The 20,257-nt window shown below is 36.4% G+C and overlaps 1 protein-coding gene across 1 annotated transcript; it reads left to right on the top strand.

Annotated features, from left to right (window-relative positions):
- Positions 1-2,068: 2,068 nt before the first annotated feature.
- On the top strand, positions 2,069-18,518 carry LOC104615853 (regulator of nonsense transcripts 2; the record flags this gene model as incomplete). The annotated part of the gene is made up of 8 exons (XM_010290174.1): positions 2,069-2,177; positions 3,492-3,605; positions 4,798-4,914; positions 10,787-10,972; positions 11,505-11,708; positions 12,340-12,615; positions 14,429-14,612; positions 18,379-18,518. Coding segments are annotated over 8 exons (1,330 nt in total), but the record flags the coding sequence as incomplete, so codon positions are not given.
- Between the last annotated feature and the right edge of the window lie 1,739 nt (positions 18,519-20,257).

Genomic DNA, 20,257 nt, shown 5'->3' with positions numbered 1-20,257 from the left:
CAGGACTGCTGAAAAATGATGGAGAGAAGAAGATGCTTTTGGAGAGAACAAAAAACCTAGTTAGACTAGCGTTAATGCAGGTACCAGTAGATGGTGCCACTGATACTGCAGTCTCTCCACTTCTGAACATTAATTTTTGTCTCCCCTGTGAGAAAGGGAACAGATTCAATCTCTGATCGCCAATTCACAGTAATTGACCCAAGGCTTTTCCTTATTATATTTCACCTATTTAGAAATACCCAGTCTTGGTATTCTTCCCCATGAAGGAAACCTTTTGTGTTCTGTGAGGGAGTAACAGCAGTGTGCTCTAAGACTTTAATTTTCTCCAAGGTATGTTTAGTTTACAGAGATGGAATTATTAGCTCTCAGCAGGCAGGTAATTGTTCAGAGTGGAATAAAACTTTCTGCTGTTTGTCTTAAAAGAGATGCCGTACAGAAATCCCCTAAGTTAAAACACACCCCCTCAATTCAGCTAATGTCCTTTTTTAGTTTAGCTTGTGTGTTTATTTGTGTGTGAAGTAAAGAGACTTTTACTTCTCTGAGAGTTAACGGCTAAATGCTTAATAACATCATAGTAATTTGCTGTGGCTAGTCATCCTTGACTGTGTGTTCAAACAAGCTTGAAAACTGTAAATACTGCTTCAGTTATTGATTAACAAGAGAGAATAAAAACTGTTAAATAGGTAACTGGGATACCTGCAATGTTTCACCAGGAGTATGTATTATCAGGAGGCTGCTTACCTATGCCTCTTTCAGGTAGTATATTCTGATGCTTCTAGTCCACGATTTAAATACATACCCCTCTTTTTCTGTGTGGATATTAAAGGTCTTGGAAATGTGGTCTAGTGACATAGCAGTAGAAAGGAGAGGGGAGGCAGTCGTGTGTGCTTTGTGTTGGGTTTTTTGTCTTGACGCTCTTCCAGTTTTACTTTGTGCCAGGGCAAGCTCTATGTATCGACTGTGCTTTTAGATATTTTTGGCAGCATCTATTTTTCTTTTTTCCTTTTCCCTAGGAGTAGGGAAAACCTTAATCCTTCATAAAGTGTAAACTCAAGATCCATTTTTCCCTTACAGGCAATTCTCACTTGAAGCATGCAAATTTAAGATCTTTCTCTCCACTTAAAACAGTGTGCTTGTTCTACAGTTCATCTCTTTACAGCATTACCTTAGGTTCTGGAAATAAAATTTCTTTCTTCAGCTTGTTAAATGGTATTATGAGGCTTCAGAGTGCAGTTGGTTTCTCTGTGTTTAAAAGTCATACATGCACTTTTGTGCAGAACAGCTGTGTTATGTTCTGTGTCCTGTTGCACGATGCCACAAACCAGGCTTAAGGGCATTTATCCCATTTTTACAACCAGATAGTCTTTGATGGAAAGAAACAAAGTACAAACTAAAGGTAACACAAATTGCCCTCCGAAATTCTCTATGGGAAACGTGATACTAAGAAATGGGTATGAGGGCATGTCATCAAGGAAAGATAAAAGAAAATAAGGAAAGTTCTATTGAAACTTTTGAAGTATTACCATTTGTGGCAATACTAGCAGAGTTTTGGGGAAAAGGGTTACCACATCACATCTGCTGAGCTTTATTTTACAGAGTAACACTACTACCTTCATTTAGAAGTTCACTGCCTTAAAAATAAAGGTGTTCTTTCTGATTATGTCTGCTGCTAAAAAAAAAATTGCAGTAGGAAATGGAGTTGTCTGTAAGAAGTTTTTGTTTTCCTTATTGAGGTGGATCTGAATTTTGTTTGTGTCTGGTAATTTCTTAAAGGTCGAATTCTGTAGTTACGATAGTGTTTGGCATTTCAGCTAAGGCAGCAGTTTTGAAAGGAAATTAACTGTGAAGAATTCCAATAGGAGGTGATAGTATACCTTTTTGTATCGTTATTTTTAAATGACATTGCAATCTGAAGTGTGAGCCCATAAAATTGCATGTACATAGTTCTGTGAGTATATGTACATCAATTCTTTTCACAAGCAAAATGGTATTCGTAAGCGTAGACATAAGTACATTTTTGTCTATATCATAAATTACTTGTCTATTTTATTATGTCCTTTGTTTGCAGGTTGGATTTGCTACCATTTTATGCAAGGCTGGTTGCCACATTGCATCCCTGTATGTCTGATGTAGCAGAGGATCTTTGTTCCATGCTGAAAGGGGATTTCAGGTTTCATGTATGTTCTGTTGGTTTAGTTTTTTACATTCCAATTAACCAATCTGATAATTGCCATCTTTTGGAGAAAAAATAATGTTTGATATTATGTAGATGATAATTATAAAATCTAGTGACTCAGTTTGGAATATTTTTGTGTCATCTGAGCAGATTTGTTCTGTAATACTAGGTTTGTATGTTTTTATATATTAAAAAAGAATTCTTTATGTAGACAGGTATGGTAAGTTGTATTGTTTGTGGTGTCATCCTTAATTTCCAGTGTTAAACAGTGATTGAAGTGAACTGTGTAACAGTTACAACAAAAGTTGCAAAAATGAGAAACTGTGCGCCAACTGTAAGTGTTAAAGAGTTTCCTGTTAATTAATAACTTACATTTAAAATGAGAACTGACCTATTCCAATAGCAGATCCCCACTACAAGGTTACTATTGTAATACAGTGGTTACTATTGTAATGTAGTGTGTAATGTAGTGCTTGATTCTAAAAAATAGTATTCTTTGCACTTTTTATCAATCAAAATTTTCAATACCTCAAATTTTTTTTCAGTGGTGTTTCTTTCACTTTGTTCTAAAGTTTTGTAGTAGAATTGGTTATGGTGTACAGTGATGACTCCTTCACTGTTTTCTGAATTTTATGGCACAGGTATTAAAATTTTTTTTTTTCCCATTATCAACACTAAAAATGTGTATTAATTACTCAGACTTCAATTAAGTCTTAGCTATCTGAAATTAACTGTCAGAAGAAGTTATTTCTGTTGTGGAGAAATAAAATTCTGTATTTTGCTGAACATGAATACGTTTAGAAACAGAGTTAAATTTGTAGTTTGTCAGTACAGTTATGCTGGCTGTCAGTGATTTTTGAAAGGAAAAAAAGAAAAGAAAAAAGTCTACACTCTGTTAAACCTGATTTGAAAAAGCTATCAATATTCATATTTCCTTAGGGACTATACCAGTGGTCCTAGTCATATAAACACTAATTATTGATTCTAAAAACATAGACTCTAGAATTCTAAACCACTACTTCACCACAGCAAAACAGGGTGGCCAGGTTGATGTGTGTCTATAACTGTAGGTATATTAGAGGACTTTATTTTTTGAGGGGGCAGAGGTGTGGGTGAAAATTCAAAAGCTCCTGAAGAAACAAGGTTGTAGAGAGGCTTTTAGGAAACTTGGTGATAGATAAAGGTAGAGCATAAGTAACCGAACAAGTGTCAAATACTTCTGAATTCTCAAGCTTATTAAGCACATTTGAGTCAAAGTAATTTGTAAGAGGTAGGTATTTTTGAGGGTCTAAAATAAAATGTGTTTCTTCTTCAGGTAAGAAAAAAGGACCAGATCAACATTGAAACAAAGAATAAAACTGTGAGGTTTATTGGTGAGCTTACCAAGTTTAAGATGTTCTCCAAAAACGATACTCTTCACTGTTTAAAGGTTAGCGTTGTGATAGTCCTGTACTACCGCGTTTGCTGATAATGTATCCTCATGCTATTCCCCTTCATATCTATTGCTGATGTTACCCAATAATTCATTGCATACAATGTCTTAAACCCTGATGTCTGTTGCTCCTGTGTATGAGGAGACTTTTATAGCTGTTCTAGAAGTTAGAATGTCTTAATTGTTCTGATGGTAGGAGTATATTAAACTTTCACCTTCGGACATAACCAAATTACTAATAATTTTCTTTGTAAAGCAATGGTAGACATTGCTGCTTATTCATTTGTTGTGTCTTGCAAAACGAAGTGAGCTTTTCTTTCTATTATGTTGATTTCAATTAATATTTTTAATGTTTTTACAGAGAAAATAACAGTAAGGGAGAGTGGTTAGAGGCAGATAGCTTCTCAATGATGCAAGGAGAGACTTACATGCCATTTTAGCATGCTTTTGTTTATTGAGGAACAAAAATAAATCTTTGGAAAGCATTAATCTCTGGCCATATTATCTCAATTTGCATGCTGATAAACATTCAAACTTATCTTTGATGTCAAGTCCCAAATTGAAAATGGATTTTACAAATAAAAGTGCCTTTATAAAGGTGGTTGAAGACTCACATGGGTTAAGATCATTTCCTCTAGGAATAGTTTCTGTTCATGACTTATGAATTGAAGGTCAATTCTTAAAAAGTTATACTTGCTCATCATTTTTCCTCTCTCATCTATAAAATACTGTAGAATGCAAAGCTCTACTAATTTTTAGTTGTTGCTTAACTTACACAATACAATTAAATTTTATGTGCTTTGAAGTTATTGCATCCCTGTGCAAGGTTATTCGGTGGTTTTCCAGTCTAGCAGCAGGAGTTTTAAAGCAGATGGAACAGAGCTGGAAGGGGTATGGGAGAAATTATAGTGCTTGTTTTAATATTTTAGTCTTTTTATGCTAGGCTTAGGAAGTATCCTGTTTTTAGCTTTCTGTAGTCTAAATACGGAGTCTAGGCTGTTCTTAAATACTTTTAAATGAGATGAATATTTTGATCTCATTCACTGATAATCAGTGAAATCAGTTTGCTTTTTCTTTCTTAAAGAATATGGACCACCACAATAGTGTAAAGTCTAGTAGATATAACTTAGTCTTCTGCAGTTGAAGATTATGTTTAACATGGTTGTGTTTTTATATAAATATATATCAGATGCTTCTGTCAGACTTTTCTCATCACCATATTGAAATGGCATGTACTCTGCTGGAAACCTGTGGAAGATTCCTGTTTAGATCACCAGAATCTCACTTAAGAACCAGTGTTCTTTTGGTAAGAGAAAACTCATTGTTTTATGGTGGAGGGTGTCATGGACTGAATTAAACTAATGACTTCTTTTATTTTCTGACTTTGATGCAGTCTGACCATAATGATGATTGTGATTAATATGTTAATTATCTGTTACAATGTTCAAGCACTAGTAAGTGAAGACTTGTCATGAATAACAGGGGGATAACGTTCTTGATTCTTTAATAGAAACAGAGATGGCTATGGAGGGAGAATGAATCCGTTTTCCTGAAATCTCCTCATTGTGGAATGAGGTTGAGATGGACTGGTGTTAGATATTTTCAAGTCCTAGGCTGCTTTGGCACTGTCAGCCTTTTTTTGTGGTCCTATGGACTTTTATGATGTTGTTATTTATAGCCTGCCCAGTGTAGTTTCAGCTCTGAGATTGCACTTCCTGTGAGAATAGCTTTCTGAAAGTGTTGTGGAGAACTCCAGTTGACTTATAAATCTGTTAATGATTTAAATGTCAATAAAGACTTAAACTTCTGAAGCAAAAAGCTATTGCTTTTGAACTGCAGATAATTCAGATGTAGGGCAAAAACAGAGTGAGGTTGAAAGAATAGAGAGGCTGTACCTGAACATGTCTGAGATTCTATTTGAGAGGAAAAATGGTAATGAACAGAACTGGAGATAAGATATTCCAAATGGAGATGAAGACAGTTGTGAAAGAGGTGGTATATGTGCCCTGTGTAGCAATCTGAGGTTCTCAGTTTGAAGAACAAGTTTATGAAGACACTAGAGGAAGGAGTTTTAGAAGCAGAAATCGGTAATTAAGGCAAGAGTAGAAGTGGTATCTGTAAGTCTAGATAGGTACTGGGAAAGATTTAAAAATAACAAGGATTAGCTTTGGTTCTTTTTTAGTGTATGAATTTTGAGCCCTGAATAATGTGTTTACTGGCTTGAGAGACAATCCTAAAACTGTGTCTAAGGCAAGAGACCAAGTCAAACATGGTTGAAGAAGTCCTTCGAAGATGGATACTGGCAATAGCAAATTGCATTAAGTTAAAAGCAGCTTAAGCAGATACAGACCAACTAATAGACCATGTTGTATTAGAAGCATGACAGGATGTTTTAATGTTCCCTTCAAATCCATGCACTTCAGGAAGAACATAGACATGTATCTGCAGTAAAGAAAGTACTTGCTGCGTTTGGGGGAGAAGGTGTACATAGTTTGCCCATTGGGAAGGCAGCAGTTTAAGTGTTTGGAATGTCTTTCTAGAGATACAGTTCTTAAGCTGTGAAATACCACTGTCTTCTGTATCTATCTCCTTTCTTATCAAAGCACAGGCTTGCACTTGACAGGTCTTTCTCTTGAATCTATAGCCTCTTTTCTCAGTCTGTAGAGTTAATGGAGGAGCAGTTGTTGCATATGTGGGTATATTGTTGTACAATTTCGTTTCCACAAAATGCTGTTTCTTTCTGAAGTTCTTTGACTGTCATAGCATTTTTTGTAGTGGTGTAGTCACAAGAGGAAAGAGATGGACAAATTATCTGCAAGTTCTTGGCTCAGGCTTTTTGTTGCTGAGTGTATTTTATCTTGAAAGGTTTGAATATCTCAATTTTCTAAAGGTTTGCCAGCTGATGTGTTTTATTGCTAAATATATTCCTTTCCATAATGAAGTATTTTTCCCCTGGAAATGGTGTTCCGTTATTTTTAAAAGACACTTTACTCACTGCTACTATTTTTTTTGTAGTTAAAAATTTTAGAAGTCAGGAAAAATTAGATAGCTTTCCCAGAGCTACTTTCCGTAACTGTCTGCTTTTAGTCTTAACGCACCACAAAGTGCAAAAACAACTACTGATTGTTAGCTGTATTGCTGAAATGAGCTGGATGAATGCGAAGCATGACTTAACTGTGAAGTGTAGGACAAACCACAAACACTGTTTCTCAGTCACTGAGGCTTAAAGCCTCAGAAGGTTTCAGTTAAGTTGTGTTTTCTTATGCATTTAGGAACCAGGAGAAGAGAGAGATGGCAAATAAGTTTGGAATATCCATTGGTTGAGATGTAAAATAGGCTAAATAGACTTCTGTTCTACAATCATCTTAATAGCTGCATCTTTTAATGTTGCCCTATGGAAACTATAGAGATTAATTTTGACTTAAATGGTATTATGCAAATTGGGTCATAGTCTTATGGTACCAGTTAGTCTGAACTGCAGAAAAGATTATTCCCAAAGCAAGCTAATTAGGACCTTATGGTAAAAGTCTAAATAAATGTAAAGCTGATCTTATCAATCACTCTTATGGATAGAATTAAGGCCTGTTGATCTTTCAAGCATTTATTGGTCTTAATCTTTACTGCTGATGATGTATTATGTAATAAGATGCCAAACAGGCTGTATGTCTCCTGTTAAAGATGATATTGCTTTGTCCTGGTGTGGAAGAAAGTCATAGTTAAGAATGGGGGTTTTTTTATTCCTTAATTTTCCCTTAATTACTTTTAAAGTAAAGTGTTACATAAGTGCCGCAAACTTAAGCAGCACTGTGTGACTTATTCTATAGAAACATTTATTGATCACATTCTGGTTTTGTGGAACTACTGTCATGTTTTACAAATTATTTAAAGAATCTTCTTTTTTCAGGGCTGTGTTTATTCCTTTTAATTATTATTCTTGGCAAGTCTTTCAAATTCAATGTCCTTTTATGTAATTCAAAATATTAATGTAAAACTAACTTGGCTTTAGGATTGGTCTGTTGATAAATGGATTATTTGAATTGGATTATTTGAATTGGTGCTTTGGAAGGAAGATCAGCATTATCTTGATCTATTTCTGTAATGTAATCATGTTGAAATGTCAAATTCTTGTGTTATGCTGTTGTGGCCTTGTTAAAAGAAAATGTGAAGTTTTGGTATTAAAAGCCTTCTGGTGTATTTTTAAACCTTTAACTTAGACAATTGTGTTAAATGGTCTTTTTAAGCTTTAGAGCAAGGTCACTTGTATTTATAAACATACAGATGTTAAGCTACATGGTGGCTTGTTTCTTGGGGTGACTCTTTACAGATGGAGTTGAAGCTGGGAGAACATTGTACAGACAGAGGCTGTGACAAAGTAATTGCAGTTAGAATGAGACTCTGCTAATTCATTGTAACTATAGTGTGCTTCCAAGAAATTTAAAATGTTGGTTTTGAACTGTTTGAACAAGTACCAGGGCAGAGCAGTGTAGGTAGGAAAGGGAAGGAGGAGCTAAACAGTTTCAGTATCTTACTACAGTGTGGTCATTTAACTGTCAGTCATGTTGAAATGCTTTCTGAATTGGGCTTTTCCTGCTGCTTAGGTTTTATTTGGTGACTTCTCTTTTTTTGCGTGCTGCTTTGCAAAAATTCATTCTGTTTCTTGCAATGCAAACTGGTATTACCAGCTTGGGGCTAGGGGCAAGGCTATTAACCAGAGGAGCACCTCCTAATTCTCACCAGATTTTCATTTGAAATGGGTCTGCCATATAATGTTACATGCAGAGAGGTTTTGTTACTTGTCAAGAAAAAAAACCCCAAACAAACGCTTTTACTGTTTTAACTTGAACATTTTAATGTTGTTTGTGATCCCTTTTTATCAAAGGAAAAACAGAAACCTAATCTTCAAATGTAGTGCTTTACCTTTGTAGTTCTTCATTTTAGCCTAATAAAATGAAGACCCAAAGTAGTTAATTAGCTTAAGGCACTTTAGACTGCATATCTTGCTTTTTCCTTCTGAAATACGTCAAGGTGGTTGTTATTGTCAGCAGTGTATTGCTATGGTCTCTCTTTCCTGCCTGTCCAGCTGACTTGATGCCTCCAGTGAAAAAGGATTGAAACACACTGTTGCTTAAAATGGTGATGACTTTTAATAGAGATTAAGACTTAAGACCATCTGCCTAGAGTTAGAATACATGCTTGAGATTGCTCAAAAAAATGATAAATTACAGTGAATTTAAGACTTGCGCTAGTGCATATCTTCTCCTGGGAAGAAACATTTTAATTGTAACCTATTATTTACAGTTATAATGTGCAACTTTTTATAACGGAAAAATATACAAATTATGTAGTTTTAGGGGTGGGTTTTTTTAGGTTTTATTTGCAAGCCCTTCGGCCATTTTCTCTGTTATGCTTTACTTTGCCCTACTTAGTTTTTCAGTTTATAATAAAACATGATAAATGTCATTCAGGCAGCAAAGATGTTTTCTCCTGATGCATCTAGAAATGGTGAAAAATGTACAAAGGTAATATTATCATATATAATATAGTAAGGTTTTGGAACTTTATACTGTGTTTTTTTCCCCCCACATAAAACAATTTATGTACTCAATTGTTAAAAGTGCTGTGCATCTTCTAAGCACCTGTAGGTAAATTTGCTACTACTTGATAGAAATTTCCTATGTGGAAAAGAACGGTCTCAGGGAATCAAAGGGGAGGCCATTTGTGTCATGGAAAAGGTTAAAAATGAAATGCTTCAGGGCTGGTGTCAGATTGAGACCATCCTGGCAACAGATGCATACAACCTAGGAGCAAAATTATGTTATTTGTTGGGTTACTATGTTACACAAAGCTACTCTTCCTCACTGAATTAGCAGCTGAAACTCAAGGTTAAGGAGCTGTTTGAGTACATTTACATTTCAGTTGAACTGAACCACTGCCTTCTAAAAGAAACTTATTCAAGTTTAGTGGAAAGTCCACGAGCATGAAAAATTGTGCTGCTTTGCCAAGGATCAAAGAAGGTTTAAACTCTTTTCATTAGTTTACTGGACTAATATGCACTAATATTTGCATGTGGTGATAAAACAGTACTTGCACGTTAGTTTTGTTTATCTGATGCTGTAAATTACTCTGTAGCCAACCTCTATTTAAACCAATGTATTTTCTTTTCCTGGTGAACCACCTTAGAGTGATTTAGAATAGACGGGATCATATGTACGTAAAAAATTTAATGCAACTTACAGAATTACACACAATTTTTAGAATTATACATGTGTAGACATATAAACACACAGATGCATATAAAATATTTTATACTGGAATTAAGCTCATTCTCATCTTTAACTCTAGAAATCAGCAGCTTAGAACTACTACTTTTGTACTTGTATTGAATTTTTAGATCCAAGAATTTTTTAAAACCCACAAAATAAATCTTAAAGTACATATCAAAATTAAGTATGGAGAAGAGATTGTATTCTGTGAGGAAAATTAGCACAGTCCTCACAATTAAGCACAGTGACTACTGTTGATGTATTAACATGCAACTTACCTGATTTTTCCTGAAATAATCCTTTATGGTAGATACCGTTTTCCTTGCGGTCTATTCTGCTTGGGTAAACAACAACAATGGAGCATGTAATAAGAAAAATGCCATTGCCTAAACCACTGAACATTCATGTGAAATATGAATATTCATATTCATATTCAATATGAATATTTATATTGACACTTTCTGGAGTTATAAACTTTCTGGAGTTGCATATTGATGTAAAAATCAGATTGCCATTCTTACAATGATTCACTATGGTTATGTCAAGAAATCGGTATTTCAACTACTTTAGTTAAATAAAATCATGTTTTTAATAGAGCGGCTAATAATCTTATTAACCATTTATCTGAACAGTAACATTTAGATTTCAAGTTAAACTTCAAATACTTTTCTGAAACTTTTTTTTTTCACCCCAGTTGAACCATTATAAAAATTGGGATTATAAAGAAAAATTACCTTGGAAACAGCAACACAGAGCCATCTATATGCTTTGTCCTTTCTTGTCTGTATGCAAGCTTTTAACTTCCTTTTCTGCAAACTTTCATGTTTCTTTTATACCAGACTTAACTGTAAAAGCCTTTGGCTTGAAAATGTAGTATGTCAACATCTTTCACTGATTACTTGCATTTATTTGCAGGAACAAATGATGAGAAAAAAACAAGCAATGCATCTAGATGCACGCTATGTTACAATGGTAGAAAATGCCTATTACTACTGTAATCCTCCTCCAGCTGAAAAAACTGTGAAGAAGAAACGTCCCCCTTTGCAGGAGTATATTCGGAAGCTTCTCTACAAGGATCTGTCCAAGGTCACCACAGAGAAGGTAAATCCTTTTGAAATCTTTTATATAGATTTTACTGGAAGTGATGCAGTATTAACTTTCAAAGAGCTTGGGGAGGGTTATAATTTTTTTTTTAATTGCAAGGAAGAGGGATTGTTTTTCTATCCCTGATTAAGATAGTTTAATTTCTTTTATTGTAATGCATGGAAGCTCCAATCACAGACCTTCATTCTCCACAGTCATTAAGTGCTGAACAAATAGAGAATGAAATAAGAATCTTTGTACAAAATATCTAACATTCAGAGTAGAAGACTAAAGTTAAATACAGACTTTAAGAGCAAGGAAATTATGGAACAGGTTTGGACAGCTTGATTAATAGTTAGAGGACAGCAGTTGGGTTACATCTGTAAACTTTTCTGTAACTACTGCAGATCTGCAGGATGCTTGAAAAAGATTGAGATTGCTTGCAGATGCTTTCAGGGATTTCATCCCAGTGTGAGACAGAGGGCATGATAGTGAATATCTTGATATTTTGCCCGCTAAAATGTTAAGCTTGTCTTAAAACCTGGTTTAGGTCCTGAGACAGATGCGCAAGCTGCCTTGGCAGGATGCAGAAGTAAAAGACTATGTTATATGCTGTATGATCAACATCTGGAATGTGAAATATAATAGTATTCACTGCGTAGCCAACCTCTTAGCAGGGTTGGTCCTTTACCAGGAAGATGTCGGAATCCATGTTGTGGATGGAGTGCTAGAGGATATTCGACTGGGAATGGAGGTAAACAGCCAACGTTTTTATTAAGCTGTACTCTTCCACTTATGTTGAAAGGAAAACAATAAAATAATCATGCCTAAAGAAAAGAATCCTTGGATTCTGGATTTTTGTCTGACGACTTTGTTAGAAAAGTCTCAGTTGTTTGCTTTATGTAGGTTTATTTGAATTTAAAAAATGAACTTCCCCCCAGAAAATGAACAAACTCTAAAAGTAGGACAGTTATTTTGACCCCCTTATTATAGGAAGGGGATACAATTTATTCTAGCACAGTGTAGCCAGATTCATGAAACTTCAAGTAACTTTGGAGACTAGCCCATATTTTCATAGGGGGTTATAGTTAAAAGAATTCTCTGGGCAGTGAAAAATCATCCTAGATTGAAGAGAGAGTTTGTTAAATGTATTTGAACTTTATAATACTTACTAATTGACCAGCTTTCATAAATAACCTTCAGTACTTTTAAATGTTTAATTTTGTGTAATGTACGTAGCCATAAATAACCATCTTTTATTGTAATGAATTTGTTCAATTTAAATTAAAAAAAAAAGCCCCCAAACTCACAACCTTTAACAAAGATTCTATTGTATCTGCGTGATTAAGTGATTCTTTTTTTGTTGCTGTTGTTCTTTGATAAAGGTTAACCAACCAAAGTTTAACCAGCGGCGCATCAGCAGTGCCAAGTTTTTGGGGGAACTTTACAATTATCGAATGGTGGAATCAGCTGTAATATTTCGAACTCTGTATTCTTTCACATCATTTGGTGTGAACCCTGATGGTAGTCCTAGTCCTCTGGACCCTCCAGAGCATCTTTTCAGAATCAGACTAGTCTGTACAATCCTTGATACCTGTGGGCAGTATTTTGACAGAGGATCCAGCAAACGGAAACTTGATTGCTTCCTTGTATATTTTCAGGTATTGTAAACTAAATTTTGTATAGCTTTGTAGGTATCTTTAACAAGCGAATGTAGATCAGTCTGTTACGTGTTTCTCTCATTCTTCTCTAGCACTGTAATTTTTAGAATTCTGTCTGACTGATAGCAGTTTTATTTAGAAGTGACATGTATGTTCAGTTGTATGTAGATATTACTGTTCCAACAAACTTGCAGAACACTGAGGTAGCGGTTGATTCAGTGAAGGGTTTAGGTTCCATCCTTTAGGGGGTCTTGGCAAGTGGAAAAATGGGCTGACAGAAACTTTGTGAATTCCAGCAAAGGTAAGTATCAAGTTTTCTAGTTGGGATGGAATAGCTCCATGCAACAATACAGCCTGGCACTGACTACCTAGAAGGCAGCTTTGCAGGAGCAGAGCTGGGCCTCCTGGGCTATATGAACATGACATTAAGTTCTGCACCATTAGGGTGATGAAGGTCAAAAGCATATGATGTTGTATTGGCAAGGATGTAGCCAGTGTATTTGAGGAAAGTGATTTCTTTTTTACTATTTTTTTTCTCACTTCTCTCCTGCTTGGCACTTATGAGGCCACATCTGGAGCACTGTTTCCAGTTCAGGGCTCCCTGGCAGATGAGAGACATCAGCAAACTAGGCTGAGTCCAGAGGAGGGTCACCAAAATGACGAGGAAGCTTTCAGTTCTCACATTGTGGGTTTGCTCAGCTTGGGGAGGAGAATGCTAATTAGGTTGCTGTCCTCAGCTAATAGTGTTTGTAGCGGAGGAGTCAGATACTTACCAGGTGTGCACAGTGAAAGGATGAGAAGTAATGGTCACAAGTTGCAGCAAGGAAAGTTCTGATTCAGTAGATGTAAGGAGGGTGGGGGGAAGATTTCATAACGGCAGTGTTTAAACACTGAAATGGGTTCCTCTGAGCAAATGTGGAATTCCAGTCCGTGGAATTCACGCTAAAACTCTTTGGACTTAATTTCTTTTTTCTTTCTGATTCTCTCTTTAAATTATATTAAAACAAGGATATTAAAAATTAAGGTGTTAACAACTTACTTCAAGCCTTCAGGATGCATATCCTGCATCTGTATCTGACATGTAAAATGATTTTTTTCAAGTACAGTGTGGTCCTATTTTTAAATCCAAAATAAACTTGTCAGTGAAGAAGGCATGCGTTTGTTACACCTTACAATTTCAACAAGTGTTCCTTTGACCATGTCACCTTTTAAATAAACATTATGTTACTCATACTTCATTTTCAGATGCAATTTTTGCAACACCTTTTTTCTCAGATTCTGCTGTTAGGTTCACTTAAGATCAGCATTTATTTTTTACAAGTTTATTGTGAAGGATATATGCTAATTTGTTATAAAGCAAACTGGGTAAGTAAGTCACCATGCTTGCTGCAGTCTTAAAACTTTTTGTGACATTTCCCCCTTTCTCCACATAATATGCCTTTGGGGGAAGTACTTTTGTTGAAGATATCTGGAAGGAAGTGAAAGCTGGCCGAGATGTTGCTCATCTCTTATTGAAAGAATCTACCGTTAGAAGGCACTTTCTTTCCAGTGCTTTTTTGCTTGGTCTTCATACTTCTAACAGTTGTTACACTAAAAGGAGCATATTCTTAATGTTTGTGATGATATCCATGGTTACCAACAATGTTTAGTGACATCAGAATATCTAATAGTCACATGAAATAAGAGAGTAGTGATATGAAATCTTTTGTACTTTCTACTGTACAAACAAGTCTAGGCGTTACAAACTTCGTAAGTTAAATAGTTTATAAATGCCAGTGTGCATATAATTTATTTGAATATTTTTGTATTCTAGAGGTATGTTTGGTGGAAAAAAAGTCTGGATGTTTGGACAAAAGACCACCCATTTCCTATAGACATAGACTATATGATCAGTGATACACTGGAACTGCTGAGACCAAAGATAAAACTCTGCAATTCTCTGGAAGAAGCTATCAGACAAGTGCAAGACTTGGAACGAGAATTCTTAATAAAATTAGGTAAGAGAATGTGCAAGGGAAATAAGGTCTTTTTGACAGTTCCTGTATTTCTTAAAATTATCTTTTGTGTATGAAGATGATGGATAACTATTGTTGTCCTCATATATGATCTTTTTATTCTCATGATAGAAATATTTTTGTAACTTCTCTGCATTTTTCTGATCACTGTAGAGATTATATAGACTCTCCATAACTCTAAAGTGGTTGAGTGTTTAAAAGAAAAAGGTCAATATGAATACTATTAATACAGTAGTATTTGGAGAGGGGGAGTGTGTGTGTATATATATGAGTATATGGAGTACTATGGTGCAAATGATGAGGAAGCAAACTATGAATTCAATCAGAAAAATTTAGGAAGCACACTACTACAAAAAGCAAGGAGTACCTGTGCACTCAATTAGTGCAGCTTGTTGGTTGGTGAGGACTGATGAAAACCAGCTTTGTCATTTTGGTAGATTGGTTGCTTGCAGCTCTGTTCATTCCCCAGTTCTGGAGTTGACTAGAGCTGCTGTGTCAAAATAAGCATTAGTGTAAGACTACAAAAAAAGAGAACACATTTTGCTGTTAACACACTGTCAGGTACTTTGAATCTTACCCTTCCTTTGGAATAATTTTGAATGGGCTTTACATTTTGGTAGAGGCCAGAGGATTATTTCCTTTTCATCCTCTGTTAGAGCTTTGGTTGGACTATTAAAGGTTTTTTTCTTAAACTGTATCTTTTGGCTTGGTTGTGTGCTACCTTGTAGTTCCTGCTAGGACTACAGTGACATATATTTATAAATCTTGATGTGTTAAAAACAATTAATTTCAGTAGAAAAAAGTTGGTCTTGCAGCACAGCTCAGTTGACAAAATACTGGTTAGCATGTATCTAAAACTGCTATCAACATGTTAACCTTTAAACCTTTTGTACATATCCGTTCTCGCTAGTTATCGGATACTACTGTGCTCATTGCTCATTAAATTGAGTTGTCTTCTAATCTTCCATTTTTATTTGAAGACAAGTTTGTTCATGAAAAGCTTTTATATGTAAATTTTACACTTTCTAACTGTTAATTGTCGAACTAGATGAAGTGCTATTAAGGCTACAAGTTCAATTTTTAATAATAGTCCTTTAATCCAGTGGGATCAGTATGTCTAATTGCCAGGTAAAATGTTGCAACTTATGTTTTGGGAGGAATTTGTATTTTAAATATGCTGTTCGTTTAATTGACATGCCGTAAAGTTACCTATGTAGTAACTGAAATGCAGACAAAAATTTCCTTATGGCATGATCTAAACTTACTAGCTTTTATGCTGTCAAAATGATAACTGAGAAGTAATTTACAACTACTTATATAAACTGTAATATGTGTTTGAAAGATACTTGGCACTTCCTTCCTACAGATCATAAGAACTTCTGTTCTCTGAATCACCACCGCTATAAACAGTTGGATTCGGTGTGGTTAAGGGGGAATAGGTGGTCACTGAATATGAGCAAGTGTTGGAGACACTTTATTGTGTGTGTTTTGGCATCAGTAAAGCCCATCCTTTAAAAAGGGTGTTGTGTTGTGTGTCCCTGCCAACTGTGTTGCCTTTCTTGATACCGATATTTCTTTGCTTGCTATTAAATTAAACATGAGTATAGGGTGCGATAGTTCCCAGTCCTCCTATTAGGACTGTTTGAAGGTGGTCTCAGGATGGTTGTCGTCTGCCTTTCTGATCTTTGTAGGTTATGATGATAGGTGCCAGCATATCTGAAGAAAACGAGTTTTTTGCTACTTTAACAAAAGCTCCAGTAAAACTGTCGTTCTTGCTCAATTAGTCCCCGTAGTTCCTCGGCCAATGGACAAAACCACTGAGAAGGTATCATGCTAAAGACGGTGACGTCCTTTGCTCTTTGTCACTCTGCAGTGTAATTCTAGGCAGAAGAGTGGGGTGTCTTGTTGCCTGCAGACCTTGAGTTGGGGACTGACTGTCGGTTCCTGTGCTGCACTGGTGATTTTGTGCTGGTGGGAATATAGAGTGATTCAAAAGAAATGCTTGCATCATTACAGAGCAGCACATATTTTGAAGAGCACAGTGTTTACAAATGGGGCGGGGGGTGGGGGAGAATGCTTTAAACCTCTGGAATATGAAGGAGGAAGTGTGTGTGTTCACACAGAACTGGAATCCCCGATAACTACCATACAACCATATATACCATTTATTTTATTTCTGAGCTTTGTGTAATTTAAGCATGGCTCTAAATTCTCTTCCTCCTAAAGCTGATCTTTGTGGTCTTATTCAAATTTTTGTAGAGACCTGGCTGCGTGTGTCTGCATATTGCACGTCTTAAAGGTATCTGGAGGTGGAGGAAAAACAAAAATAGATCTCAGGTGCCCCAAACCACTTGTATATTCAGAATCTAGACTTCTGCTTAAGAATTGCGTACTTCTGCATTTGGTCTTTTGCATACGGCAAAGAGCAAACAAGGAGTGCCACAAGCACAGAACTGATGTGTTCATTTGCTGTCCAGAAAACTTTAAGTTAGCGGCTTACCCAAAGTATGGTTGGTATAATGTCAAAACATAAATGACAAACTGCACAGTAACTGTATTGTCCCATTAGTAAAAATCTTTGTAAAATTACTGGCTTAGATCTGCTGTGTTGCAGAAGGCTGGCATCAGTGTTGCTTTCTGCTACCTCAAACCACGATCCTCTGGAGGATTAAGTGGCTTAGTAAATTAATGGAAAAAAATTCAAAGGAATGTATGAGAACAATAGTGTATGCTGGAAGTTTGTTCTTTTTTGCATTTAATGATTTAATTTTTGCAATAGCTGTTCTCTAAAAACAGATCTTCATTTTCTCCTGAATCAGAACCATGCTCAATTCTCAAATATTTTCTCTGAAAACAATCCTGATTAAAATCTGTAACTTAAGACTAAATTGGGCACTGAAGCACTGAAAGAAGCTAAAACTTGTTTTTCACTATTGTGGGAATGGTATAGATGAGGGTATTGCATGGAAGGATACCTTATTGAAAGAAAGCAGAGTTTTAGGGAGCTATGCTTGATACCTTACACACAAACTAAAGTGTCTTGAGGGCTAGAGGTGGCAAGCAAGTCAGTAAAGAAAACTGCAAGATGAGCTAAAACACAGTGAAAGAACTGTCAGTCCTGTCTGCAGGTAGGATGAGCACACTAGATAATACTTCTGGAAGAGACTGATTTCCGAAAGACTTTATATAGGCTGTTATATCTTCATAGGTTCAAGTGTAGCCTCAGAGCATTAGAAAATAGTCAGAAAGATTTATTACAGGCTGAGAAAATAGTTGTTTCAAAACTGTTAATTGCCAGCAGTGTGAAGTATTGGAACTAAGACTGCAGAGACTTGATGTCTTCTACAAAACCAGCAGAACCCAGAACATCTGTAATTTAGGCCTCATATTTCAGTGCATGTTTCAGTAAGGTTGCATGTTTAGTTTGAGGATATTCTGAAGTAGTGTGCACAGTGCAGCTTCTTGATTGCTGTTCTGTGGGAGATTTTAAACATGCTCCATGTTTGCCCTCTTTTCTGATAGGGAAATTGTTACCCTTTATGAGTAAGGCAACTATATATAGAAAATGTTTCATTCGGAAGTTGAATATGCATGAACCACTGGAAGTTTTAGTATTCAGTAACAATGGACTATTGAAGTGATCTACCACATGTAACTTGAGTGGTTATATGTGTTCTAATGTTCTAATTCTTGTTCTAATTCTGTTCTAGTACCTTGTTCTAATTATTTCTCTTTTTCCAAATTTCAGGAATTGTGAATGACAAAGATTCCAAAGATTCCATTACGGAAGGAGAGAACCTAGAAGAGGATGAAGAAGAGGAGGAAGGTGGAGCAGAGACAGAGGAACAATCTGGAAATGAAAGTGAAGTAAATGAGCCAGAAGAAGAGGTGAAGTTAATAATTTACCTTGCCTTGCATAAACAGAATGAGTAATCGATATTTTGATTACTCATTATCTTCTGAAACCTTTCTGTGTCACAGACGTAGCAGGTGAAATGTGGGTATGCACAACCCAGTCGGTACCCTGAGAGTATTTCCATCCCAGTTTTGTACATGTGGAAAGCTGAATACAGACTCTGAGGCTTATTCCAGAGAAATTACCACAGAAACTTGAACCTGACAGCTTTGCTCATGGTGTGTGCTGCTTCTCAGCAAAAAGATGCCTTTAGATTTTTGGCATGAAAACACTTTCAGATAATGTTCTTTACCTGGTGTAGAAGCAAATGTATTGACTAGATGTCAAAGCAGTCATGTAGGAAAAATAACAGGTGTTCAGAGTATGCCTGTATAATATGAATAAATGAAAGATTTATGGAGCATAACAACCTTCCTTGTTTACTGTGCTAGTAATCTTTTGAATCAAAAATGGCAGAGCCAATAAAAAAAAACAGACGTGTACATAGAAATTCTGATTTGTCACTGTGACACAGTAAAGTTGACATGATAATGGTAGTGTTCTGGGAAAATGAGTTCATCAAGGAAATAAGAAACACTTTTTGTCCTTATGCTTGTCTTGGTTGGTTTACTAGCAAGATCTCTTACCTCCAAGGCAGGTGCAGACTGGATATTAGGAAAAATTTCTTTACTGAGAGTGTGGTCAAACACTGGAGCAGGCCGCCCAGTGAGGTGTTGGAGTCACCATCCCTGGAGGTGTTCAAAAAATGTGTAGACGTGTCACTTCAGGACATGATTTAGTGGACATGGTGATGTCAAGTTGACGGTTGGATTTGATTATCTTAGAGGTCTTTTCCAACATTTATGATTCTTCTAGGCTGTGCCTCTCAGCATTAAAATTCCTGAAATTTGGCTGGGTTTGTGCCTTTACCCACGAATTAATAATATTATTAGAGTCATAAATGGTTGGAGGGTTGGGGAAAGGACCTCTGGAGATCTTCTTGTCCAGCCTCCCTTGCTCAAAGCAGGGTCACTTACAGCAGGTTACCTGAGGCAATGTCCAGTCAGGTTTGAATATCTCCAAGGAGAAAGGCTCCACAACCTCTTTGGGCAATCTGTTCTAGTGTTTATACACCACCATAGTAAAGACGACTTTTTTTCTTTAAATTAAATCTTTCAACTTGGGCCCATTGCGTCCAGGTCTGTCCCTGGGCACCACTGAGAAGAGTCTGACTTGCTTATTTGCTCCCTCCCTTCAGGTATTTGTACACAATGAGAAGATCTCCCACCAGTTCCCCAGACTAAATGCTAACTCTCTCAGCCTCCCCTCCTATGACAGGTGCTCTAATCCCTTAATCATCTTCACAGCCTGTTGCTGGACTTCCTTCAGTATGTCTATGTCTCTCTTGTACTGGAGAACCCAGCAGCACTCCAGATATCTTACCAGTGCCGAGCAGGCAGGAAGGATCACCTGCTTTGACTTGTTGACAACACTGTTTCCTAGTGCAGCCAGCTGGCTTTGCTGCAAAGGTGCATTGCTGGTTCTTGGTCAGTTTGTCCACCAGGACCCTGGGTCCTTCTCTGCTGAGCTGCTTTCCAGATGGGCAGCCTCCAGCCTGAGTGAATGAGGTTCTTGCTCCTCAGGTGCAGGACTTTGCATTTCACTTTGTTGAACTTCATGAGTTCTTGTCAGTGCATTCCTCCAGCTTGTTGAGTTCCGTTGGAGTGGCAGC

The sequence above is a fragment of the Phaethon lepturus genome, unplaced genomic scaffold, assembly GCF_000687285.1.
Source record: "Phaethon lepturus isolate BGI_N335 unplaced genomic scaffold, ASM68728v1 scaffold40966, whole genome shotgun sequence".
NCBI classification, from domain to species: Eukaryota; Metazoa; Chordata; class Aves; order Phaethontiformes; family Phaethontidae; genus Phaethon; species Phaethon lepturus.
The sequence above is the reverse complement of the archived record's forward strand: the minus strand, read 5'-3'. Positions and strand labels throughout refer to the sequence as shown.